This window comes from Balaenoptera borealis, assembly GCF_965194805.1.
Source record: "Balaenoptera borealis genome assembly, contig: HAP1_SCAFFOLD_1619, whole genome shotgun sequence".
NCBI lineage: Eukaryota > Metazoa > Chordata > Mammalia > Artiodactyla > Balaenopteridae > Balaenoptera > Balaenoptera borealis.
This window is the reverse complement of record NW_028122616.1, coordinates 23,530-51,013: the sequence shown is the minus strand read 5'-3', so window position 1 is coordinate 51,013 and position 27,484 is coordinate 23,530. Positions and strand designations below refer to the sequence as shown.

The window sequence follows — 27,484 nt, the reverse complement described above, 5'->3', positions numbered from 1 at the left end:
ACGCCAGAGAAAGTTGAAGAATGAGGTCGGCATTCAAAAATGGGGTCAAATCGACAGCTGGGAAGGGGTGTAGAGGCAGGTAGAATTCAGATCCTGAGCCTTTAATAACCACTACCTTCGCTCAGTGCCCTCTGTTTTTAGACTCTCTATGAGAACACCTAGGGCTTCCCTGGTGGCGCCGTGGTTAAGAATCCGCCTGCCAATGCAATGCGGGGGACACGGGTTCGAGCCCTGGTCTGCGAAGATCCCACATGCCGTGCAGCAACTAAGCGCATGTGCCACAACGACGGAGCCTGCATTCTAGAGCCCGTGAGCCTCAACTACCGAAGCCCACGTGCCTACAGCCCATGCTCCGCAACAAGAGAAGCCACCGCGATGAGAAGCCCGCACACCGCAACCAAGAGTAGCCCCCGCTAGCCGCCAACTAGAGAAAGCCCGTGCACAGCAATGAGAGACCCAGTGCAGCCAAAAACATAAATACGTAGACTAAATAAGTTCAAACAGTAAATAAATACATAAACATAAATTACAAAAAAAAAAAGAACACCTAATGCAGGTGGGACGGTGGGAGGGCCACTGTAGAGGTCATCTATGCTACATGTACAAGAACCCCGAGAGCACACCAATCGGTACCACACTTTTCACTGCTGTAGCCGATCGTTCCCCCTGTACTGCCACACTGTAGCACTCCCTTCCCTCATCTACTGCTATAGTCTCTTCGGAAGGTGTTTCAGAACTCTTGTTATGAGAGTGCCAGTTGAACTGTCCTCACTTCCTTCATTTATACCAGGATTGAAGACCTTGTGGTCCGAGATCCTGTCCAGAGAGCAAGCAGGCTAAGACTCTGTCTTTGTTGATGTATTTCATCAGCAAGGGCTCTACCCCCTCTCCTAGTTCATGGTGTGACGTGTTCTTGGCCTCTCGGGAAAGTGGGGAGAATGGAAAGGACCCTATATGAGAATGCTAGGCTTTGTAAAACATTTCAGGTTTTTAAAAATAAGACTCATTTTGTATTGGACTTATAAACAGTCCTATGAAATACAAAGCGAGCCGAGAATCAGCGACAGGAAAGGCTCACCAGTAAGAATTACAACAGTCACCGCTTACCTCGTAGCATAGGGCACTGTCCGTGATCCTTAAGAAGAGTTAGTAGAAATGCCTTGCCCATCTTGCCCCTGAACCCCTTGAAAGGTACACGACTGCTGTGTTGGTGTTTAGGGGGAGCATCTCACTTACCAGGGACTGACTTCTCCCTTGATCCCTTTGTAGGGATGGAGACCTCCCCCCTGGTGATGAAAAATTCCCTGGGATTGCAACCTCCAAGCCAGACGTTTTGTGTGACACAAAGTCAAGAACTCCCCAAGTCCTGCAGTAGCAGAAACAGCCACATACTTGAGAGTAACCCACCATCTGAACTTGGGGACATTTCAGTGACAGCTCCAGTCCAGAGTGCCAGGCGTCTCCTGGCCCTGCCTCCAGCTCCAAGCCAGGGACAAATAGAGAGTAAGCACGTGGATGATATCAAAACCAAGCTTTCAAAGCCTCTGGATGCCTACCAGATCCCAACAGAGAACCAAGATCCTCCACTACTCCCTTTAGGAATCCCTGATATTCACCAGCCGCTGGCCTGCACCGATCCCCTCAGCCAAGAGGAGCAGCCTGGTTCTGAAAATGCTGATCTGGGAGAGAACAGCCGGAGTCGTCAGGACCTAGGGACACTTGAAAATGGGATTGAACCTAGCAGTGGTCTTGCAGACATTACTACACTGGCGGAGGATATTCACCTTCCCCAGCTCTTTAATCCTTTGAAAGATCTTGATCAATCCCAAGGTCCCAACGTGATCAAAGCTAAAGACACCAGAGCCATTAAGGTGAATCAGGTGCAGGAAAAGCCAAGTGTCATAAAGGTTCCCTCTGATCAACCCAGGAAGAACAAACAGAAAGCCTCTGAGCCTATCAGTGGCGCTCCCAAGGCCAAAATCCAGCCAAAGAATCCAGAGTGCCTGTTAGGGGGAGAAGTGGTTATATGCCACGCTGCAGTCAGTGACAGGGCTCCTGTGAACACGGCCAAGCACTCTCAAGGCAAACCTCAGAAAGCTGCATCCAGAAAGATCAGCAAAACTAAGAGCCACGGGCAGGAAAAGACCAAAAGGACCAGAGGGAGAAACAAGGCTGAGGAGAACAAGCAGTCAGGGAACAAAGTCAAGGCAGAAGAGAAGCCAGCAATCCCCCACACGAAGCGAAAGGAACACCAAACTGAGCTTCTCCAACAGAGCTTTCAAAAGCCTCGAACCTCCCTTGGCGTGCGCATGCTGGAGTCTGTGAAGGTTCTTCATGCGCTGGGGAAGAAGAATGAGACGAAAACTGGGCTCTCTTCCTGTCGGCTCTTGGGAAAGTCAAGCAACCCCAAAGACCCCCAGCCACCCCCAGCTATCCAGCCATGGCGGCATACCCCACGTGAGGGGAAGGGTCCTGAGAAAACGCAAGTCCAAGCCCAGAAACCAGACAGCAGTGCTGAAACAGAGTGTCCGTCTCCAGCCCAGTATGAGCGGCCTCCTCCTGGGAAGGTCAAGTTGATACCTCTGCCTTTTTCTGCCTGGGACAAGCCTCAAGCTCGACCCGCTCCTCGGAGGCCACAGTCTCTGGCCTCACATCGGCCTGCTGGGGCTTACCGTGCCCAGCCTGGTTCTACTGACTCAGCTCAACCTGCTGCAGTCAATTCATCCCAGCCAGCTCCTGCCTCTTTGCCAGGCCCCGCCAAACCAGCTCAGCCAACTGTGACCAACCCAACCCAACCGGCTTGGACCAACCATACCCAGCCTCGTGTCCCTCAGTCTGCTGCTCCTAGGCCTGCACCCTCCAAAACTTCATCTGGCGCTCCTCTCCAGCGGGAGCCTGTTCCCCCTGCTGTGAATAAGCGCCAGTCCCCACCCAAGCTCCAAACCCAATTTCTACTCCAAGACTTCAGCAAGCAACGAGTTCCATGGAGGGAACCCAACGTGCCTGAGCCAGTCATGTCAAAGCCCATCGAACAAGAGCAGAGGCCAGAGCGAGAGGCCATGAAGAGGCGGGCTCAACAACAACGGGAGAATGCTGCCAGATACACCTCTTCGGGCAAGCTGCAATTTTTCACCGAGAGGGAAAACGAAATGGAAATTGCCGACTACTACGGATACGTCAAGTGAGAGCTGCTAGGATTCTTGGTGCCACCTTGGCTACCAGCTGTTCTTCCATACACAGGTAAGATAGGTATAGAACTGAATAAGTAAATGGAATACAATTAATAGACGAGTAACAAACCTTTCGAATTTTCAGATGCTGCTAACTGGGGCGTGAGAAAGGAAGGACTGAAAGTTGGATGGGAGAATGAAGGAAAGGGGTAAAAACTGAGCAAAGAGGAAGGAACTTGGCCCAGGGCTAGGAAGGCCAAAAGAGACGTATGGATTTAGGAAAGGAAGCAGGAGCGAGGATGAAATGGCAGAAGTAAAAAGCAGGGTCAGAGGTCTGGGTTGAAAGAACACAATTGGAGTAGAGTTGAAGGTGACAGAAGATGAGTCTAGGTTTACTAGGAGAAATAGAAAAAGTCTCTCGGGGACGCTGGCCTTAAGTCTCACAACCACCAGATAGGTATTTCAGAAAACAAGAGGTTCAGGACACATCTCTGAAAGGTCTGAGTTGCCTTATTCAGGTGTGACTGTAGTGGGGGAATAGGGAAATCTACCAGAGAAGTGGCTAGGGCTCAGAGTTATCCTAGGGGCAGCTGACGACAGGGGCAGAGCCAAGGGAACTGCTGGATCAGGAGGCCCACGAACAAAGCAGGGGCATAGCCGCCTGTCACTTCCCTGCCAGGAAGGAAGCCAGGTATATTACTATAACCAAGGCACACTGGGGTCTTTACTGTATGGAGAACTTGGCTCCTGCCCGCAATCCTACGGCTCGGCGTCACACACAGGAAGTAGGGCCTCTGGGCAACCAGAAATGGGAATGGGACTGAAGGAGATTCAGCCCACAAATATCCGACCACCAGCTTCCACCTCTGCAGTCTGCCACCCTGTGTCTGCTCAACGCATCACAGAAACAAGTTTTCAAGGTGAGTATACAGACGGCAGAGAAAAGTTGAACAATGAGGTCAGCATTCAAAAATGGGGTCAAATCGACAGCTGGGAAGGGGTGTAGAGACAGGTAGAATTTAGATCCTGAGCCTTTAATAACCACTACCTTCTCTCAGTGCTCTCTGTTTTTAGACTCTATATGAGAACACCTAGGGCTTCCCTGGTGGCGCCTGCCAATGCAGGGGACACGGGTTCGAGCCCTGGTCTGCGAAGATCCCACATGCCGTGCAGCAACTAAGCGCATGTGCCACAACGACGGAGCCTGCATTCTAGAGCCCGTGAGCCTCAACTACCGAAGCCCACGTGCCTACAGCCCATGCTCCGCAACAAGAGAAGCCACCGCGATGAGATGCCCGCACACCGCAACCGAGAGTAGCCCCCGCTAGCCGCCAACTAGAGAAAGCCCGTGCACAGCAATGAGAGACCCAGTGCGGCCAAAAAAATAAATACGTAGAATAAATAAGTTCAAACAGTAAATAAATACATAAACATAAATTACAAAAAAAAAGAACACCTAATGCAGGTGGGAAGGTGCGAGGGCCACCGTAGAGGTCATCTATGCTACATGTACAAGAACCCCGAGAGCACACCAATCGGTACCACACTTTTCACTGCTGTAGCCGATCATTCCCCCTGTACTGCCACACTGTAGCACTCCCTTCCCTCATCTACTGCTATAGTCTCTTTGGAAGGTGTTTCCGAACTCTTGTTATCAGAGTGCCAGTTGAACTGTCCTCACTTCCTTCATTTATACCAGGATTGAAGACCTTGTGGTCCGAGATCCTGTCCAGAGAGCAAGCAGGCTAAGACTCTGTCTTTGTTGATGTATTTCATCAGCAAGGGCTCTACCCCCTCTCCTAGTTCATGGTGTGACGTGTTCTTGGCCTCTCGGGAAAGTGGGGAGAATGGAAAGGACCCTATATGAGAATGCTAGGCTCTGTAAAACATTTCAGGTTTTTAAAAATAAGACTCATTTTGTATTGGACTTACAACAGTCCTATGAAATACAAAGAAAGCCGAGAATCAGTGACAGGAAAGGATCACCAGTAAGAACTACAACAGTCACCGCTTACCTCGTAGCATAGGGCACTGTCCGTGATCCTTAAGAAGAGTTAGTAGAAATGCCTTGCCCATCTTGCCCCTGAACCCCTTGAAAGGTACACGACTGCTGTGTTGGTGTTTAGGGGGAGCATCTCACTTACCAGGGACTGACTTCTCCCTTGATTCCTCTGTAGTGATGGAGACTTCCCCGCTGATGAAAAATTCCCTGGGATTGCAACCTCCAAGCCAGACAGCTTTCCTATGGAATGACAGAGAACTTGTCAAGGTGAAACACCAGTCTGCGGGAGAAAGGGAAGAAGAGAATGATGGAAATCGTTTCTGGGAAACTATTTTTACATTATGTGTTGTTTGTTCCCGGTAAATAAACTGAAATCTTCCTAACAGTAAAACAAAATCTAAACCACTAAAGCCAATAATACAGGAGTATAACGTTCGAAAAAAATTTCTTTGGCTGCGCAGCATGTGGGATCTTAGCTCCCCAACCAGGGATTGAACCCACGCCTGCTGCATTGGAAGCGCAGAGTCTTCACCACGGGACCACCGGGGAAGTCCCAGGACTATCACTTTTAAAGGAGAAGGTACAAACCCCTCGGTTCTATGAACTGGAGATTTTTAGTAAGAAGTCAATATATTTGTTGTTAGGCACATTTTATGTTAGGCTGTCTCCCTGCACAGGATGCAGGCGCCTTGAGAATGGAAGTCATATCCCTCTATAGTACGTCCCTCTTCTTTCTGCTTTGCAGTTTGCTGCTCCACTTGCTCAACCCCACCTAGTAATAACCTATACTTCCCTTGTTCCTGTTTTCCCATCTGGAAAACAGACAAAAGGCAACCAAACAACGCAAAGGTCTCAACAAATAAGGGATATCCAAAACCAGAGATGGCCAGAACTTCTGTACCCCTGATGAAATAGTCCTCATACAAAACCTGATAATCAAATTCCTTAATGCTAGGAATCACAGTGAAAAATAGTATCTGAACTGACTTCTGTCAGATGAGTGAGAACTAAGGTTAATTCAGTGTATCTGAAGCATAGAAAGTGAGGGCAAAAGTGGCACAAGATGGGACTAGAGAAGCAGAGAGGATTCTAGACCACGCAGAGTCTTAAAGGCCAACAGTGTGTTTTCTATTCTCAAAACAATGCTTGTGAGCGATGTTTATGAGCAACGTTCCAACTTGCTTTGAAGGTTTCTTGTGTGAAGAGTGGATTGGAAGGAAACAAGATATATGGACACTAGTTAGGACCTAATCGCAACAGACAGGCAAGTTCAGTATTAGGAAGTTGAGGAAGAGCTGGCTGACAGATTCCAAAGAAATTCAGGAGATGAACTGAAGCGGGCTTAATGGGGTAGGAGATGGAGGAAAGGAAGGTCTTAGGGAATTCAAGGGTTTACTGCACACATGAGCAAAGTCTCAAAATTAATCATTTGAACGTACAGAGGCGGATCTCCCAAATGACACCGGTTAGGAAGCAACGGTACGCCCTTTAGAATTCCTAGAGACAACACAAATCAACTGTTTCGATGGAAAATTCGGCGGGACTCTTGATTTCCATGGGAATACAGAGAAAAGAGACACTGATCTGGCTTGCAGGTATATTTAGGAAGTTGTTAGCCGGACATCACCTACTAGTATCATGTAAGTAGGCCGTCCGAAGTAGGAAGCTTAGGGGAAAAACCTGGAGGAAAACTTAAAAGCTTAAGCCACACCTCTACACTACACCACCTTTCACAATTTCTTCTCAGATAAGCATCATCCCCATCAGTGAAGAAACTCGTTCGTACCTCATAATAGGAAAAACAGGCCTAAAGATTCAATGTGTGTCTTGGGAGGTCCCATCTATGCGATATCTTCCTGGGACCAGAAAAGGCCCCAGGAAGATCCATCTCTGCACCCCTGAAAGCTTACCACCAAGGAAAATGACTAGGTCCATAGATTGCCTCCCTCAAACCAGCTTACCTCACACATAGATCATTAGCAACTCCGCCCTTACTCACATTATCACAGTCACAAGAGTGGTTAGGGAGAAAAGCACTAACCAGGGGAACTAAAACAGAGGCAATCCAGGCCAAGCTGGGCTGGTGGCAGATATCTTGCTCCTTACGCTCGGGTGCATAATGCGACTCACCACAGTGCCTTTTTCACAGACCCTTTTGAACGTTTCTCCACAGAATCCAACAGCTCAAGTTAGTTCATGACGCTTCAAGGTCAACAATCGTCAAGAGAAAAACATGCAATATGTCTTACAATGTTGGATTCCTTACAAACAGGACAAGGAGATAACCATGTAGACAAAACCAGAGCATTTGAAAACATCTGTATTCTACAAACACACCAGTGAATGCTATAAATAAGGTACTATGACATAAAACAAAATGAAAACTAGATGTGAGACTCTTCTCTTCAGTGTACAGACTTCATGGCAGTTGCTGCACACTATCTAGCTACTTAGATCTTTAACTCTCTGTTCTGTTAATACCAAATGAGGCCCAAGTGTGTCAACCTGTTTCCCACAGAAACCAAAAAGTCTACATGCATCTCTTTTCTCCTGTGCCCTTTCACCTTACCTGCTCCCAATTCTCCACCAACGTCCTCCTCTTTCTCTAATTATTCTCCTCTTCATTTTGCTTGGCCTTGCCCCCAAGCATGCAAGACAGAGAGTCCTAGAGGTCCAAGATTCTAGAGTGGCTGTTTGCAAGGCGGAGGAGATTACAGTAACTGCCACACTGTATATACTTCTGTGCAAAGAAAAAGGGACAGTGTTCAGAATGTCTCTCACATATAACAAGAGCTGGAGATGGCAGGATACCTGTGTGGCCCAAGGAACTAGAGCTAGCAAATTATGGGCCAAACAATTGCAACCAAAGGCTGGAAGAGGAAAGGTCTGCAACCAGCTCTGTCTCCTAGCTCTCTGGTATTTGCTGCCAACGGGCAGAGTCTATTTCGTGAAGCATCAAGCACTGAAAAGAAGACTCCTGCTGCTGGAAGGTGACAGGAAGTAACGTCCAATGCAAGATCAAGGCTTGTCCTCGAAGCAATGCCCATAATGGAAGAGAAAAAAAAAAGAGAAAGCGGAAGTGAAATGTTAAGTCGCAAGTCCAACCTGGCCCCCAGCCTAGCCCAGCCCAAGGAAGGTAGGAGTCAAGGAGAAGAAACTAAAAGAGAAGAGCCTTGGACCACAACATTCTCCACAAGGTACACTCAAGAAACTTCACCCTACTCTTGAACCAAGTTACAAAGAGAGCTTCTTAATCCCTACTTTGGCTCCTTAAAAGCTGCTATCAGTTCACTCATTAGACACATATGATTTCAGAACAACTGTAATAGTTCAAACTAGATGGCTCTTTCCTTCCTAAGGATTATTAATTAAAGAAGATCTATATAGCTCTAAGTATATGATACATAAAATAGAATACTCTGTAGAATATAAGTAACTCTTAGTTCAGTGTATTAATGAACGTCTGTAAGAAATGTGGCAATGATTTCCCTAATGGAAGAGCCTGGGGGAGGTAAATCTGTCTTCTAGGATTTCCTCCCCAGAGCTCAGAAACTCAGGTGTTGTTTTAGCTCTCCTACACTCTCTTCACCCAAGCCCGCCTTCCTGTTGGGGATCGGACCTCCCTATTGGCTCTCTCATACCTTTCAACTGCCTGCTTTGTGACATCACTCTCCTACCAAACCTACTACCACTTGGTAGAGTCTTGGGGTTTCCGTGGAGCTGTTTGGACCAGTAACCAGTGACCTCTGTACTGGACACGTGCGCCGTTCAGCTGCAGCCACTCGGACATCCTCTAGTGTTGTCTCCTCATCCCTGGTACCTGCAGTGGATGCTTCCTCTTCTCTGACCATGTCAGGTAAGAAAAGAAACTTTGGAAAGTTTTGCGTTCGATTCTTTTGCCCCTAAATTGAGTAGGAGATTCAAAATAGCATGGAATAATGAGGGAAAGTATTGAACTACACGTCTGGAGACCTAATTTCACTTTTGACTTTGACGTTTACTATCTGTGTGACTTTGGACAAATCACTGGCTGTCTCACAAAGCCTGTTGCTTTCCTTAACTGTTACGTTAGGATACCACGTTGGGTTGATCACTCTGATCCCCTTCTTTTCCAGTATTGAGCCTTAAAGGGTACCCATGTAGAAAACGAAATCAGACACTTCTCAAGAGTGTTTCAACAGAAACATAGAAAAGCCAGGGGACATAGAAAACTAGCAATATATACCAAGATGTTTCATCTCTAATGGTCTCCCTCCACTAGGATTTCGACTAGTTGAAAAGAGAGAATAGGGAGAGAGGATGGAGAGTACTGGGCTCTACAGGGAGGCACAGAGTCGAGCGTAAGGAAGTTTAGGATGGTTTTCATTAGCACAGGCCAACAGGCACCAAGAGATGGGAGAAAATGTAAGAATGAAGAGGGAAAGCATAGAGGAGCTCTCAAGAAAAACGGAGTTTGCAATGGAATGCTGATGGGAACCAAAGATTTTCAATTAAAGCAGCAACAGCACAGAGGGAAACCTGCTCAGAGCAGGGCAAAACCAAGTTGATGGTAGCAAACCCTTACATTAACAGACTAAGAAGGAAAGTAAGGCCAGAACAGGGGATCACCAGGAAAGGCAGCTTATCAGAAAAGTCATACTCCGTTTTCTTTCTTTTATTGCCTCTCTGAATACAGTTGGCCACTTGACAGTTTTGAATATAAACATTTTAGAAATACGTTTTAGAAATGATGCCTCCTATAAACAAGCAACCACAGTGGTTATCTAGGGGGCTGCTTTTCAGTGTTTTATTCTTTCTAATTTTTAAACTAGGTAGACATTTCACCAATTCAACATTTTAAGTGATATCTTCTAAATTGAATCAGAAGGACTATTTTCCTTGGTGTGATATGTAGGTTCTAAGGCAAGGCTGCTTTTCATTTTTACAGTTATTTCCTTCCTAACACAGAGAGCACATTGATCAACAGCCATCGTTCGCTTGTAGATCTTAGCTACCGAAGAAGAAGAAGAAGAAGAAGAAAAAGTCAAGCCCCACATCTCTAATTCCCCCCACTTAGGGAATTCCCTGGCGGTCCAGTGCTTAGGACTCGGTGCTTTCACGGCCAGGGCCACGCGGCGCGGCCAAAGAAACAAAACAAACAAACATCCACATTTATCGAAAACCATATTGTGGAGTCCTGTGGATTTTCTTACATTTGAAAATCTTTTTTAATTGGATTCTAGGCATGATGGTTTTTTGAGGTTTTGGGATGCCATCTTCTTGGATGCTGAAGATGATTCTAATCTAAGTTCTAGGATAAATCCAAAAACCTTCCTGATACATTTTAAGCTTCCTTTCTGCTTATTATATAAGCTATATTCATTGAAATATATATTTCTCCTAGGCTTAATACCTCTTACTTGCTGGGTAAAAATATGAAGGAGCACAATAATGAAACTCTTTTACACTTATTATTTTGCTGTCTGCTTCGTACCGGTTTTCATTGAAATACTTGTCTATATGTGTTGTGGCTACCTATACATGCACATTTATTGCATTCTGTTGCTTGTTATGCATTTTTTACTGACATACCTTCTCTGTCTGTATGCATTGGCTAGGAATTCATTCACCTCTATCACCTCCATCGTGTCTTCTGGTTAATAGTATTCACTAAAATAGAGTGGGCAAAATTCACTTTCATAATATTGCATGGATGGTACAGAATGCCATTTGTTAGTAAATTCATTAGGCTTCGATACTTGCCACATACCCCAGTTTTCATTAATATCTATGGATTTCTTTTTCGTTAACGTAATATGCTTGTCATGATTTTTCTTTGTCTTTCTAGAACTTATTGTATCTTCCTCCATATAAATCATACGCAACAGATCAGCTTATTCATCTATTAATTATTACTGCTATTATTATTGGTGGTGGTGTTATAACCACTTTACAGATGAGTAATCTGAAGTAATCAGATAACTCTTCCCTTTCCAAAAGCACTTAAGAAATCCACTTTCGGGTAATCATTTTGAGGTAGGATGAGAAACCAGGCTTGAAGAGGGCAAAAATGACTCTTTCAATTCACCAGTTGGACTGAACTGTACGTCACCTCTAGGTAATAGCGTGGGAACTGCACAAGCAAAGGGAGACACCGAAGACGACAATGGTAACAGCCGTACTGTTTTCTAATGGACAAAAAAAATGCCTATATTATAAGTTCTATTTCTCCTGCTTTCTGGCAGTATCATGCTCAGAGTGGAGTCCTGGCAAGGAAGTCAGGATACTTAGGTTCTGAAACCTGGTAATGATACTAACATAATGAGAGAACTTGAACAAGTCAACCCGACCTCTCTGAGCCTCAGTTTCCTTACTCACGAAATGAGACTGAGAACATCGAAGTTCTCTAAGGGCCTCCTAGTTCTAAAATGCTTCCAGTCTAGGAAATAGCATAGAAGTCAATACGAGTGCAGGCTGAAGGGAAAGACAGGGCAGGGAGAAGGTTGCTTCCAGCCTAGAGAACAATCTCTGAACCACACCACTTGGCTCTTCTGCCCGTCTGTGCCCAAGATGGGAGCACAGGCAGTGAATAGAGAAGAGTGGAAAACTGCTCAGTCCTTACAGCCATCATCAACTGTCTGATTTTGGGTTTCTCAGGAAGTAGTGATAGTAGAGGTGTCCTGATAGCAAGAACCTTCAGATGATGCCGTTCCTCAAACGTAGTGAGAATTTCTCAACCTCCCTGAGTTTTTCATGACCCTCTTGTTCTTACAGAAAATTTCCAACATCCATCTCTACTTGGAACTCTAAATTCTCTGCAGCATTCTCCTCCTGTGGTGAGCAATGCAACTTCCCTAACACGAAGTGTCTGCAACTTCTCCAGAGTCTCTGCCCCTGCCGTCAGTTCGGCATCGGCTACTGGTACCCCTTTCCAGACACTCATGGGTAGTGCCTACCTTTACCAACATTCTAGCACGACTATGTTATCTGGAGTTACTGACCACAGCCAGATCTCCACTTCAGCTGCTTCCTATCCAGGTGTTCTTGAGTGGGACATCACAGCAAGCACTGAAAAGAATTCTTCTTCACTCGGAGACTTTACTCTGGCACTCACTGACCGCCACACAGCTGCCTCCTCCATGTTTCTGGCAGCCCAGTATGATAAAACTTCAGACGCCAAGAACATGGTCCCTCTACATCCATCGCTTTCTGCCAGCCTTGCTCAGGGAACACCATCTCAGATTCCAAATCAGGGGCAGAGCCGCCTGTCACTTCCCTGCCAGGAAGGAAGCCAGGTATATTACTGTAACCAAGGCACACTGGGGTCTTTACTGTATGGAGAACTTGGCTCCTGCCCGCAATCCTACGGCTCGGCGTCATACACAGGAAGTCGGGCCTCTGGGCAACCAGAAATGGGAATGGGACTGAAGGAGATTCAGCCCACAAATATCCGACCACCAGCTTCCACCTCTGCAGTCTGCCACCCTGTGTCTGCTCAACGCATCACAGAAACAAGTTTTCAAGGTGAGTATAACAAACGCCAGAGAAAGTTGAAGAATGAGGTCGGCATTCAAAAATGGGGTCAAATCGACAGCTGGGAAGGGGTGTAGAGGCAGGTAGAATTCAGATCCTGAGCCTTTAATAACCACTACCTTCGCTCAGTGCCCTCTGTTTTTAGACTCTATATGAGAACACCTAGGGCTTCCCTGGTGGCGCCGTGGTTAAGAATCCGCCTGCCAATGCAATGCGGGGGACACGGGTTCGAGCCCTGGTCTGCGAAGATCCCACATGCCGTGCAGCAACTAAGCGCATGTGCCACAACGACGGAGCCTGCATTCTAGAGCCCGTGAGCCTCAACTACCGAAGCCCACGTGCCTACAGCCCATGCTCCGCAACAAGAGAAGCCACCGCGATGAGAAGCCCGCACACCGCAACCAAGAGTAGCCCCCGCTAGCCGCCAACTAGAGAAAGCCCGTGCACAGCAATGAGAGACCCAGTGCAGCCAAAAAAATAAATACGTAGAATAAATAAGTTCAAACAGTAAATAAATACATAAACATAAATTACAAAAAAAAGAACACCTAATGCAGGTGGGAAGGTGGGAGGGCCACTGTAGAGGTCATCTATGCTACATGTACAAGAACCCCGAGAGCACACCAATCGGTACCACACTTTTCACTGCTGTAGCCGATCATTCCCCCTGTACTGCCACACTGTAGCACTCCCTTCCCTCATCTACTGCTATAGTCTCTTCGGAAGGTGTTTCAGAACTCTTGTTATGAGAGTGCCAGTTGAACTGTCCTCACTTCCTTCATTTATACCAGGATTGAAGACCTTGTGGTCCGAGATCCTGTCCAGAGAGCAAGCAGGCTAAGACTCTGTCTTTGTTGATGTATTTCATCAGAAAGGGCTCTACCCCCTCTCCTAGTTCATGGTGTGACGTGTTCTTGGCCTCTCGGGAAAGTGGGGAGAATGGAAAGGACCCTATATGAGAATGCTAGGCTTTGTAAAACATTTCAGGTTTTTAAAAATAAGACTCATTTTGTATTGGACTTATAACAGTCCTATGAAATACAAAGCGAGCCGAGAATCAGTGACAGGAAAGGCTCACCAGTAAGAATTACAACAGTCACCGCTTACCTCGTAGCATACGGCACTGTCCGTGATCCTTAAGAAGAGTTAGTAGAAATGCCTTGCCCATCTTGCCCCTGAACCCCTTGAAAGGTACATGACTGCTGTGTTGGTGTTTAGGGGGAGCATCTCACTTACCAGGGACTGACTTCTCCCTTGATCCCTTTGTAGGGATGGAGACCTCCCCCCTGGTGATGAAAAATTCCCTGGGATTGCAACCTCCAAGCCAGACGTTTTGTGTGACACAAAGTCAAGAACTCCCCAAGTCCTGCAGTAGCAGAAACAGCCACATACTTGAGAGTAACCCACCATCTGAACTTGGGGACATTTCAGTGACAGCTCCAGTCCAGAGTGCCAGGCGTCTCCTGGCCCTGCCTCCAGCTCCAAGCCAGGGACAAATAGAGAGTAAGCACGTGGATGATATCAAAACCAAGCTTTCAAAGCCTCTGGATGCCTACCAGATCCCAACAGAGAACCAAGATCCTCCACTACTCCCTTTAGGAATCCCTGATAGTCACCAGCCGCTGGCCTGCACCGATCCCCTCAGCCAAGAGGAGCAGCCTGGTTCTGAAAATGCTGATCTGGGAGAGAACAGCCGGAGTCGTCAGGACCTAGGGACACTTGAAAATGGGATTGAACCTAGCAGTGGTCTTGCAGACATTACTACACTGGCGGAGGATATTCACCTTCCCCAGCTCTTTAATCCTTTGAAAGATCTTGATCAATCCCAAGGTCCCAACGTGATCAAAGCTAAAGACACCAGAGCCATTAAGGTGAATCAGGTGCAGGAAAAGCCAAGTGTCATAAAGGTTCCCTCTGATCAACCCAGGAAGAACAAACAGAAAGCCTCTGAGCCTATCAGTGGCGCTCCCAAGGCCAAAATCCAGCCAAAGAATCCAGAGTGCCTGTTAGGGGGAGAAGTGGTTATATGCCACGCTGCAGTCAGTGACAGGGCTCCTGTGAACACGGCCAAGCACTCTCAAGGCAAACCTCAGAAAGCTGCATCCAGAAAGATCAGCAAAACTAAGAGCCACGGGCAGGAAAAGACCAAAAGGACCAGAGGGAGAAACAAGGCTGAAGAGAACAAGCAGTCAGGGAACAAAGTCAAGGCAGAAGAGAAGCCAGCAATCCCCCACACGAAGCGAAAGGAACACCAAACTGAGCTTCTCCAACAGAGCTTTCAAAAGCCTCGAACCTCCCTTGGCGTGCGCATGCTGGAGTCTGTGAAGGTTCTTCATGCGCTGGGGAAGAAGAATGAGACGAAAACTGGGCTCTCTTCCTGTCGGCTCTTGGGAAAGTCAAGCAACCCCAAAGACCCCCAGCCACCCCCAGCTATCCAGCCATGGCGGCATACCCCACGTGAGGGGAAGGGTCCTGAGAAAACGCAAGTCCAAGCCCAGAAACCAGACAGCAGTGCTGAAACAGAGTGTCCATCTCCAGCCCAGTATGAGCGGCCTCCTCCTGGGAAGGTCAAGTTGATACCTCTGCCTTTTTCTGCCTGGGACAAGCCTCAAGCTCGACCCGCTCCTCGGAGGCCACAGTCTCTGGCCTCACATCGGCCTGCTGGGGCTTACCGTGCCCAGCCTGGTTCTACTGACTCAGCTCAACCTGCTGCAGTCAATTCATCCCAGCCAGCTCCTGCCTCTTTGCCAGGCCCCGCCAAACCAGCTCAGCCAACTGTGACCAACCCAACCCAACCGGCTTGGACCAACCATACCCAGCCTCGTGTCCCTCAGTCTGCTGCTCCTAGGCCTGCACCCTCCAAAACTTCATCTGGCGCTCCTCTCCAGCGGGAGCCTGTTCCCCCTGCTGTGAATAAGCGCCAGTCCCCACCCAAGCTCCAAACCCAATTTCTACTCCAAGACTTCAGCAAGCAACGAGTTCCATGGAGGGAACCCAACGTGCCTGAGCCAGTCATGTCAAAGCCCATCGAACAAGAGCAGAGGCCAGAGCGAGAGGCCATGAAGAGGCGGGCTCAACAACAACGGGAGAATGCTGCCAGATACACCTCTTCGGGCAAGCTGCAATTTTTCACCGAGAGGGAAAACGAAATGGAAATTGCCGACTACTACGGATACGTCAAGTGAGAGCTGCTAGGATTCTTGGTGCCACCTTGGCTACCAGCTGTTCTTCCATACACAGGTAAGATAGGTATAGAACTGAATAAGTAAATGGAATACAATTAATAGACGAGTAACAAACCTTTCGAATTTTCAGATGCTGCTAACTGGGGCGTGAGAAAGGAAGGACTGAAAGTTGGATGGGAGAATGAAGGAAAGGGGTAAAAACTGAGCAAAGAGGAAGGAACTTGGCCCAGGGCTAGGAAGGCCAAAAGAGACGTATGGATTTAGGAAAGGAAGCAGGAGCGAGGATGAAATGGCAGAAGTAAAAAGCAGGGTCAGAGGTCTGGGTTGAAAGAACACAATTGGAGTAGAGTTGAAGGTGACAGAAGATGAGTCTAGGTTTACTAGGAGAAATAGAAAAAGTCTCTCGGGGACGCTGGCCTTAAGTCTCACAACCACCAGATAGGTATTTCAGAAAACAAGAGGTTCAGGACACATCTCTGAAAGGTCTGAGTTGCCTTATTCAGGTGTGACTGTAGTGGGGGAATAGGGAAATCTACCAGAGAAGTGGCTAGGGCTCAGAGTTATCCTAGGGGCAGCTGACGACAGGGGCAGAGCCAAGGGAACTGCTGGATCAGGAGGCCCACGAACAAAGCAGGGGCATAGCCGCCTGTCACTTCCCTGCCAGGAAGGAAGCCAGGTATATTACTATAACCAAGGCACACTGGGGTCTTTACTGTATGGAGAACTTGGCTCCTGCCCGCAATCCTACGGCTCGGCGTCACACACAGGAAGTAGGGCCTCTGGGCAACCAGAAATGGGAATGGGACTGAAGGAGATTCAGCCCACAAATATCCGACCACCAGCTTCCACCTCTGCAGTCTGCCACCCTGTGTCTGCTCAACGCATCACAGAAACAAGTTTTCAAGGTGAGTATACAGACGGCAGAGAAAAGTTGAACAATGAGGTCAGCATTCAAAAATGGGGTCAAATCGACAGCTGGGAAGGGGTGTAGAGACAGGTAGAATTTAGATCCTGAGCCTTTAATAACCACTACCTTCTCTCAGTGCTCTCTGTTTTTAGACTCTATATGAGAACACCTAGGGCTTCCCTGGTGGCGCCTGCCAATGCAGGGGACACGGGTTCGAGCCCTGGTCTGCGAAGATCCCACATGCCGTGCAGCAACTAAGCGCATGTGCCACAACGACGGAGCCTGCATTCTAGAGCCCGTGAGCCTCAACTACCGAAGCCCACGTGCCTACAGCCCATGCTCCGCAACAAGAGAAGCCACCGCGATGAGATGCCCGCACACCGCAACCGAGAGTAGCCCCCGCTAGCCGCCAACTAGAGAAAGCCCGTGCACAGCAATGAGAGACCCAGTGCGGCCAAAAAAATAAATACGTAGAATAAATAAGTTCAAACAGTAAATAAATACATAAACATAAATTACAAAAAAAAAGAACACCTAATGCAGGTGGGAAGGTGCGAGGGCCACCGTAGAGGTCATCTATGCTACATGTACAAGAACCCCGAGAGCACACCAATCGGTACCACACTTTTCACTGCTGTAGCCGATCGTTCCCCCTGTACTGCCACACTGTAGCACTCCCTTCCCTCATCTACTGCTATAGTCTCTTTGGAAGGTGTTTCACAACTCTTGTTATGAGAGTGCCAGTTGAACTGTCCTCACTTCCTTCATTTATACCAGGATTGAAGACCTTGTAGTCCGAGATCCTGTCCAGAGAGCAAGCAGGCTAAGACTCTGTCTTTGTTGATGTATTTCATCAGAAAGGGCTCTACCCCCTCTCCTAGTTCATGGTGTGAAGCGTTCATAGCCTCTTGGGAAAGTGGGGAGAATTGAAAGGACTCTATATGAGAATGCTAGGCTTTGTAAAACATTTCAGTTTTTTAAAAATAAGACTCATTTTGTATTGGACTGACAACAGTCCTATGAAATACAAAGAAAGCCGAGAATCAGTGACAGGAAATGATCACCAGTAAGAATTACAACAGTCACCGCTTACCTCGTAGCTTACGGCACTGTCCATGGTCCTTAAGAAGAGTTAGTAGAAATGCCTAGCCCATCTTGCCCTTGAACCCCTTAAAAGGTACACGACTGCTGTGTTGGTGTTTAGGGGGAGCATCTCACTTACCAGGGACTGACTTCTCCCTTGATCCCTCTGTAGTGATGGAGACTTCCCCGCTGATGAAAAATTCCCTGGGATTGCAACCTCCAAGCCAGACAGCTTTCCTATGGAAAGACAGAGAGCTTGTAAAGATGAAACACCAGTCTGCGGGAGAAAGGGAAGAAGAGAATGATGGAAATCGTTTCTGGGAAACTATTTTTACATTATGTTTTGTTTGTTCCTGGTAAATAAACTGAAATCTTCCTAACAGTAAAACAAAATCTAAACCACTAAATTCAATAATACAGGAGTATAACTTTTGAAAAAAATTTCTTTGGCTGCGCAGCATGTGGGATCTTAGCTCCCCAACCAGGAATTGAACCCACGCCTGCTGCATTGGAAGCGCAGAGTCTTCACCACTGGACCACCAGGGAAGTCCCAGGAATATCACTTTTAAAGGAGAAGTTATAAACCCCTTGGTTATATGAACTGCAGATTTTTAGTAAGAAGTCAATATATTTGTTGTTAGGCACATTTTATGTTAGGCTGTCTCCCTGCACAGGATGCAGGCGCCTTGAGAATGGAAATCATATCCCTCTATAGTACGTCCCTCTTCTTTCTGCCTTGCAGTTTGCTGCTCCACTTGTTCAACCCCACCTAGTAATAACCTATACTTCCCTCGTTCCTGTTTTCCCATCTTGAAAACAGACAAAAGGCAACCAAACAACGCAAAGGTCTCAACAAATAAGGGATATCCAAAACCAGAGATGGCCAGAACTTCTGTATCCCTCATGAAACCTAGCCCGGTGTTCAATATGTAGGTATCATTAATACATGCGTGTTGACTGAAACAGTTTAAACTCAATTCTTCCACTTCCCAGTTTAGTTTTAGTCCTCATACAAAACGTGATAATCAACTTGCTTAATGCTAGGGATCACAGTGAAAAATAATATCTGAACTGACTTCTGTCAGATGAGTGAGAACTAAGGTTAATTCAGTGTATCTGAAGCATAGAAAGTGAGGGCACAAGTGGCACAAGATGGGGCTAGAGAAGCAGAGAGGATTCTAGACCACGCAGAGTCTTAAAGGCCAACAAACACTGTGTTTTCTATTCTCAAAACAATGTTTGTGAGCGATGTTTATGAGCAATGTTCCAACTTGCCTTGAAGGTTTTTTGTGTGAAGAATGGATTGGAAGGAAACAAGATATATGGACACTAGTTAGGACCTAATCGCAACACACAGGCAAGTTCAGTATTAGGGTGTTGAGGGAGAGCTGACAGATTCCAAAGAAATTCAGGAGATGAACTGAAGCGGGCTTAATGGGGTAGGAGATGGAGGAAAGGAAGGTCTTAGGGAATTAAAGGGTTTACTGCACACATGAGCAAAGTCTCAAAATTAATCATTTGAACGTACAGAGGTAGATCTCTCAAATGACTCCGGTTAGGAAGCAACGGTACGCCCTTTAGAATTCCTACAGACAACACAAATCAACTGTTTCGATGGAAAATTCGGCGGGACCGGTGCGTTTTTTCACTCCAACTTAGCTCCAGTTCCTATTACTCACATCTTCTGTGCCAAAACAACACAGCTGGAGGAACTGAAGGGGATTCCGTTTTGGTAATTAAGGAGTGTCCCCAACACTGACAGTCCCATCTTAAAAAGCACTCCCTCTGCATTTTACCCGAGGAGCAATGGCCAGAGCCTCCCTTTGAAAACGATGGGCAGAAATGAGACCATCACACACAGTCCCTTTCAGCTACTGTGAACTGAGCCGCGAGACGACCAATACCCCCTGGCACAGCGCGGACGGGCCAGCGCGCGGGGGCAACAGGGACAGGAGACAGCACAAGAGACGAAGCCCAGGCCCAGGGGCCAAGGCCTATTACCTTTCCGGCATGTGCAAAACATAAAACAGAAGCAATATTGTAACAAATTCATTAAAGACTTAAGAAAAAAACAAAACTCAGATGCTAAAGTGCCTACTCTAACCACTATACTATATTGCTTCTATAAAACAAGCACTAAACCTCAGATACAGAAAAAAACCCTTTTCGTGTCCTCACACCTAGGTCAAAATTACAAAGCGTTAATTCAGGAGACAGAAAGGGAAGGAATAAATCTGAATGAATCTGAGTCAGAACACAGTGCTATATAACCTTAGGCAAATTCCACAATACCCATGCCTCAACATGGCAAATTCCACAATACCCATGCCTCAACCTCCCTATCTATAAAGGAGTTAACCACACCAGCGCTAACCATTACTTGCCTCCTGGTAGCTTGTGAGTGTTAATTAATATTTGTAATAAATACACAGATCATCAGTTGAAAGAAACAAGGAAAACTACAGCGTTATTATTATTGCCTTGTTGCTAGAGCTAAACACCACAAATCAACATAAATAACTTATGTACACCAAGAATGTAGGGTTTGAATATGTACTTTGAAAGGCCATCATATAATTAGTTGTTTCACCTCTAATTGCTTTTCCTTTTTTTTTTTTTTGAATTTAAAAAAGCAATACAGGGACTTCCCTGGTGGTTCAGTGGTAAAGAATCCGTCCTGCAATGCAGGGGACGCGGGTTCGATTCCCGGTCGGGGAACTAAGATCCCACATGCCGCGGGGCAACTAAGCCCTCGCACCAAACTACTGAGCTCGCACACCTCAATGAGGTAGCCCACGTGCAGCAAACTACAGAGCCCACGCGCTCTGGAGCCTGCACGCCACAACTACAGAGCCCACGTGCCACAACTAGAGAGAGAAAACCCGCACGCCACAACTAGAGAGAAGCTCTCATGCTGCAACGAAGAGCCCGTGCGCCGCAACGACAATAAAGATCCCACATGCCTTAACGAAGGTCCCGCGTGCCGCAACTAAGACCCAATACAGCCAATCAACCAATCAATCAATCAAGTGGGGCGGGGGGAGCAATACAGGAATTTCCCTGGCAGTCCAGTGGTTAAGACTCCAAGCTCCCAATGCAGGGGGCACGGGCTCGATCCCTGATTGGGGAACCAAGATCCCACATGTGGCACAGCGTAGCCGGAAAAAAAACAAAAAAAGCAACACATACCCTACGGCATTTATCCCAGAGAACGCATGTTCGCACAAAAAAAGGTACACAAATGTCCACAGCATCTCTATCAGTAATAGTCAGGAAATGGGAAAAAAACTCAGATGTTCTTCAATGGGCAAGTGATTAAACAAACTGAAGTACAGCCAAACCATGGAATACTACTCAGCAATTAAAAAGAAAGCGGCACTGGGACCTCTCTGGTGTTCCAGCGGTTAAGACTCTGCACTCTCAATGCAGGGGGCCCAGGTTCCATCCCTGGTCAGAGAACTAGATCCCGCATGCTGCAACTAAAGACCCGCACAGCCAAATAAATAAATAAATAAATATTTTTTTTAAAAAAGAGGAGCACTGTTGATTCATGCAATTTGGATGACTCTCCAGGGAATTACACTGATTGAAAAAGGCCAATCCAAAAGGTTGCATACTGGGAATTCCCTGGCGGTCCAGTGTTTAGCACTCAGCACTTTCACTACCTGGGCTGGGTTCAATCCTTGGTCGGGGAACTAAGATCGCACAACCGGCAGCGCAGCCAAAAAAAAATTTTTTTTACTTAAAAAAAAAAAAAGGTTACACACTATATGATTTTATTCACATAACATTCTTTTTTTTTAATTAATTAGTTAATTTATTTTATTTTTGGCTGCGTTGGGTCTTCGTTGCTGCGTGTGGGCTTTCTCTAGTTGCGGCGAGCGGGGGCTACTCTTTGTTGCAGTGTGCGGGCTTCTCGCTGCGGTGGCTTCTCTTGTTGCAGAGCACGGGCTCTAGGCACGCGGGCTTCAGTAGTTGTGGCACGTGGGCTCAGTAGTTGTGGCTCCCGGGCTCTAAAGCGCAGGCTCAGTCGTTGTGGCGCATGGGCTTAGCTGCTCCGCGGCATGTGGGATCTTCCCGGACAAGGGATCAAACCCATGTCCCCTGCAATGGCAGGCAGATTCTTAACCGCTGCGCCACCAGGGAAGTCCCACATAACATTCTTGAAATGACAGGTTGCCAGGGACAGATAGGGCCGGGGGAGTGGGAGATGGGCCATCTTCCCCAGGGGGTATTTTCCCTTGATCATCTGCACAAAAACTTTAATTGCAACTTTATCCACTGCACTATCAGATCACTATGATTTGGTGGGGAGTGGGGGAGCAGCAGTGGCTATAAAATGGCATCAGGAGAGATCCTGTGGGATGGAAATGTTCTCTATCTTGACTGTGTCAATGGCAATACCCAGGTTGTGACAGTATACTATGATTCTGTAAGATGTTACCATTGGGGAAAACTGGGTAAAGGACACACAGGAGCTATCGCACTATTATTTCTTACAACTGCATGTAAACCTACAATAATCTGGACACAAAAAGTTTAATCAGAAATGAAGGCAACACATGCCTCTTGTAACAAGTAAAACAATAGTCTGTGGTCAGTCTCTTTCTCTACCCGTCCCATTCCCTCCCTCTTGAGATAACCATGCAAACTCACTGCTCATACAAACAGGCATGCATTTAATACTTTCTGTTTACTGTATCAAAATGGGATCATACATACTACATATTACCCTGCAGCCTACCTTCTTCACCCATCATCCCTATATCATAGAGAGCTTAAAAAAAAAAAATTTTTTTTTAAGTGCCAAGCAGGATGGCAGGTATAGAAAATTTTCTGACTAGGGCAAATCTGACAAATGTTTACCGTGCTAATGTGCCATAGCTCAGCCAGGTGCATTCAGTGAGAGCACAATATGCAAGTAGCATTCTAAAGAGATCTGCAAAAAATGCAAGGTCTTCAGCAGCTCTTCGAGGATCCCATCCCCCTCTCTGCCTCCTCCATGGAACCATCCCATGGAGGTTGAACAGTTTAACTCCATTTGCCCCTCCTGCTGTTTGTGCTTTCGTTGTATACTTCTGTTCTACATCTCCACAAGACATTATTATTGTCACTTATTTACAAAATAACATATAAATATAAAGGTGTATGTACCTGGGTATATGTACATGTATATATTAGACACACACACACTTTAAGTGCTCTTTGTTCTTTCCTGCAGTTGTGTTCTTTTTTTTGGGGGGCGGGGGGGGCAAGTTTTTATATTGGTAAAGTTCTGTACTACTAGAAATATAAGATTTGAAAAGAAAAGTGAGACTTGAGGATCATCTGTGGAGCTTATCCTCATTCTCCTGCTGACGCATTATATGTTTATAATTTGAGAACTGCAGATAAATACAAACTGGTCTTCTCCATACTTGCTCACTAAGGAATTCCTCATTTCTAGGAAACGTCTATTTCAAGGAAAGGAAACAAACAAAAACACCTAGTGCACTAGATGATTAAAAGGTACACATTTTATAGCCTGAGTTCGAGAAAAAAATTACCCAAGAAACGGCCTTTTTCCCTAGGAGCCAGCTTCTACTAGGGGAGTCTAGGGTTCTCTAGGCAAAGAAAAAAAACTTGCCAGTTTAAACAGAATAACAGAAACGTTCAGCCAATCAAATATACAGAACTCATCACTTGCAGTGAGGAATGAAAGGCCTGTATCAACAGAAACAATAAATGGCACCGGCAACGTCTGCAACAGAAAACAAACAGGAAATCCTTTAAAAAGCCAAAATTGCAAAGACAGATGAACAGGGTATGAAATTACACGCCGGGCAATGCACCTGTTAAAGGAAAAGAGGCGCACACCAAGTCTGAAGTCTTAAGAATTCGGTGTTTAACACTACTTCTGCATGCTGCCCAGCAGAAAACTCGGGTCCTGGCTTAATCCACAACGCACACTTCATTTAAGGAGGTGAACTGCTTGGTCTGACTCAGTTTCTTATTCTGTAAAATGAATGCAACACAGCTGTCGTGAGTCCCCAAAGAATTCTGCACAAACGCTTTGTAACTCCAAAGTGCTGTGCAAATCAGAGCAGCCCTTCTCTCCTTCACATTCGTTGGACTTAGAATTTCAGAAGTTTAGCTGAAAATACAGACGACTCGGAAGCAAGGGACTGAGAGTGGCCCACACAGGTGGAAAGAAATGCAGAAACTGGAGCACCTCATACAAACCGCAAGAGACCACGTTCACGTGCACACGTTATCAGTGACAGAAAACGCCACCGGTAGCAACTGTAAACCACTGAGAGGACCAGCAACGACATGTGTCCAAATCCAGCCGGCAGCACAGCCTCGTCGGCGGCAATGCCTTAAACACAGCTCCCCGCACTCCGCGGCCTAACAAGATCCACTTTTTCCAAAAAGTTTAGCAACTTGCCAAGTACACTGGCGTAGTTCACCTTTTTTAATTGCTAAGCAAACATGCAGGGGAGTTGAGACAATCAAGGGAATGTTCAGCCTTCCTCAAAAATAAGATCCAGGAAATTCACGTTTTGCTTGAACAGTTTCATGTCTAAAACTGATCACAAACCTCTGTTTGATGTTGTTTTCTCGCTGCTGGCCAATGAGCCCGGGAAAGAGAACCAATTCTTTCAAACAGGGAGGGCTCTCTGCACTCTTCAGCTAAACCAGCGAGGCTTTACCACCGTCACGTTTAAAATAATGAGGAGGATGCCTCCATAGAGTTTACCGGGCTGCGCTAATCACGAGGGGCCTCGGGCGCCCAGGGCGGATCCCAGCGCCGGTGGCCGCGGGACCGGACGCCCTCCCCGGGACCCCCCCAGGACCCCCTCCCCGGGACGCGGCCGCGGGACAGGACGCCCCCCAGAACCCCTGCCCGGGACGCAGCTGCGGGACAGGACGCCCCCCAGACCCCTGCCCGGGACGCAGCTACGGGACAGGACGCCCCCCAGAACCCCTGCCCGGGACGCGGCCGCGGGACACGAAGCTCCCCCCTCCCCAGGAACCCCTCCCCAGAGCGCGGGCCTCGCCGCCGTCTCGCAGCACCCGCCGCGCTCACCGCGGGCCGGGAGCCCCCTCAGGCCGACTGGCCCCCGCCCGCCGCCCGGCCTCCCTCCGGCCCGCGCCGCCCGCCGCGCTCACCGCGTTTTTCTTCTGCACCATCTTGTCCATCTTCTTGGCAATGCGGACCACCTCGTCCTCCATGGCCCTGGCAGGCCTGCCCCGCGCCGGGCCGCGGGGGACGGGAAACGAGCGGAGCTGGCCGGGCGGCAGGTAAGCCCAGGCGTCGGCGAGGGCCCTCACCAGGCGTCACCGAGGCGCTTCTTCACTCACGACGACTGCGACGGCGGGGGCGGCGGCGGCGGCGGCGCTCCTCCCACGCAGGCAGCGCCAATCGAGCTCCCAGCTCGCGGCGGCGACGGCGGCGGCGCTCCTCCCACGCAGGCAGCGCCAATCGAGCTCCCAGCTCGCGGCGGCGACGGCGGCGGCGCTCCTCCCACGCAGGCAGCGCCAATCGAGCTCCCAGCTCGCGGCGGCGACGGCGGCGGCGCTCCTCCCCCGCAGGCAGCGCCAATCGAGCTCCCAGCTCGCGGCGGCGGCGGCGGCGGCGCTCCTCCCCCGCAAGCAGCGCCAATCCAGCTCGCGGCGGCGGCGGCGGCGGCGGCGCTCCTCCCCCGCAGGCAGTGCCAAGCGAGCTCCCAGCTCGCGGCGGCGGCGCTCCTCCCCCGCAGGCAGCGACAATCGAGCTCCCGGCTCGCGGCGGCGGCGGCGGCGCTCCTCCCCCGCAGGGAGCGCCAGTCGAGCTCCCAGCTCGCGGCGGCGGCGGCGGCGCTCCTCCCCCGCAGGCAGCGCCAACCGAGCTCCCAGCTCGCGGCGGCGACGGCGGCGGCGCTCCTCCCACGCAGGCAGCGCCAATCGAGCTCCCAGCTCGCGGCGGCGGCGCTCCTCCCCCGCAGGCAGCGCCAATCGAGCTCCCAGCTCGTGGCGGCGGCGGCGGCGGCGGCGGCGGCGGCGGCGGCGGCGCTCCTCCCCCGCAGGGCAGCGCCAATCGAGCTCCCAGTTCGCGGCGGCGGCGGCGGCGCTCCTCCCCCGCAGGCAGCGCCAAACGAGCTCCCAGCTCGCGGCGGCGGCGGCGGCGGCGCTCCTCCCCCGCAGGCAGCGCCAATCCAGCTCGCGGCGGCGGCGGCGGCGGCGGCGGCGGCGCTCCTCCCCCGCAGGCAGTGCCAAGCGAGCTCCCAGCTCGCGGCGGCGGCGCTCCTCCCCCGCAGGCAGCGCCAAGCGAGCTCCCAGCTCGCGGCGGCGACGGCGGCGGCGCTCCTCCCCCACAGGCAGCGCCAATCGAGCTCCCAGCTCGCGGCGGCGGCGGCGGCGGCGCTCCTCCCCCGCAGGGAGCGCCAGTCGAGCTCCCAGCTCGCGGCGGCGGCGGCGGCGGCGGCGGCGGCGGCGGCGGCGGCGCTCCTCCCCCGCAGGCAGCGCCAATGGAGCTCCCAGCTCGCGGCGGCGGCGGCGGCGGCGCTCCTCCCCCGCAGGCAGCGCCAAACGAGCTCCCAGCTCGCGGCGGCGGCCGCGGCGGCGCTCCTCCCCCGCAGGCAGCGCCAATCCAGCTCGCGGCGGCGGCGGCGGCGGCGGCGCTCCTCCCCCGCAGGCAGTGCCAAGCGAGCTCCCAGCTCGCGGCGGCGGCGCTCCTCCCCCGCAGGCAGCGACAATCGAGCTCCCGGCTCGCGGCGGCGACGGCGGCGCTCCTCCCCCGCAGGGAGCGCCAGTCGAGCTCCCAGCTCGCGGCGGCGGCGGCGGCGGCGCTCCTCCCCCGCAGGGAGCGCCAATCGAGCTCCCAGCTCGCGGCGGCGGCGGCGCTCCTCCCCCGCAGGCAGCGCCAATCGCGCTCCCAGCTCTGTTCTTTTGTTTTTTTTTTTTTGAATTCTGAGATTTTTCATTTGAAGTAAATCTTAAAGCTATTAAATTCACAAATATGCTAATTTAAATACCCAATTCTATTATCTAAAACACACATTGCAAACATACAAATATCTATTCTCTCCACATGTCAGAGCCCATTCATTTCATGGTTTGGAAATGGGGAGAATAGATCCCCTTAAACTGCAAGTCAGCAGGTGTTTCTTTACAGTTAACTTTAGCAAAATTCATACAAAATATTAATGAACAATGATCTTCTTTACTTGTTAACTCACAAGGAAACACCTTCAAAACTGCATTTTGTTAAAGTTTCTGTACTAAAATGTAGAAAAACTGAACTACACAAATATTGAAAAGTTTAAAATTCCTTAATTTTTTATTCCTGGTACCACTACCACAATTTACAGGGCAATATACCTGATGTAATGAAAAGAAAAAGACAAAGCTACAACAGATAAAAGACCTCAGGAATGTACATCTAATTGACCCTCCGTTGCATGAATCAATAGCTGCACTTTTTGCAAACTGTGGCTAGGACAGTCCTGAACAAGAAGGGTTTCCTGTTTAAGCTGCAGTAACTTTTCTGACTATGGATCATCGTTCCTTCTGCGGCAGGTTTTTACAGTTCCTCTAATGCATTTGGGACGACTGTCTCAAAGTAACCTGCAGCTTTCCTGACAACTCCTCGCTCTCTCTCCTG

At 48.9% G+C, this 27,484-nt stretch overlaps 1 protein-coding gene across 3 annotated transcripts in view; it reads right to left on the bottom strand.

The window, feature by feature from the left end:
* LOC309622142 (uncharacterized protein) overlaps positions 1-25,314 on the bottom strand; it is a 70,789-nt gene extending 45,475 nt beyond the window's left edge. Inside the window, exons 1-3 of one of the 3 annotated variants that reach the window (XM_082409290.1) lie at positions 25,012-25,314; positions 17,999-18,136; positions 5,315-5,412 (exon numbers count right to left, since the gene is read on the bottom strand). In XM_082409290.1, the coding sequence (XP_082265416.1) occupies positions 5,315-5,412; positions 17,999-18,136; positions 25,012-25,074 (299 nt within the window). In that variant the 5' untranslated portion in view covers positions 25,075-25,314. Of the gene's footprint in view, positions 1-1,236; positions 1,283-5,314; positions 5,453-17,998; positions 18,149-25,011 lie in introns of those variants that run through there. The other 2 variants (XR_014240542.1, XR_014240543.1) reach the window with 2 other exon arrangements.
* Positions 25,315-27,484: the final 2,170 nt, after the last annotated feature.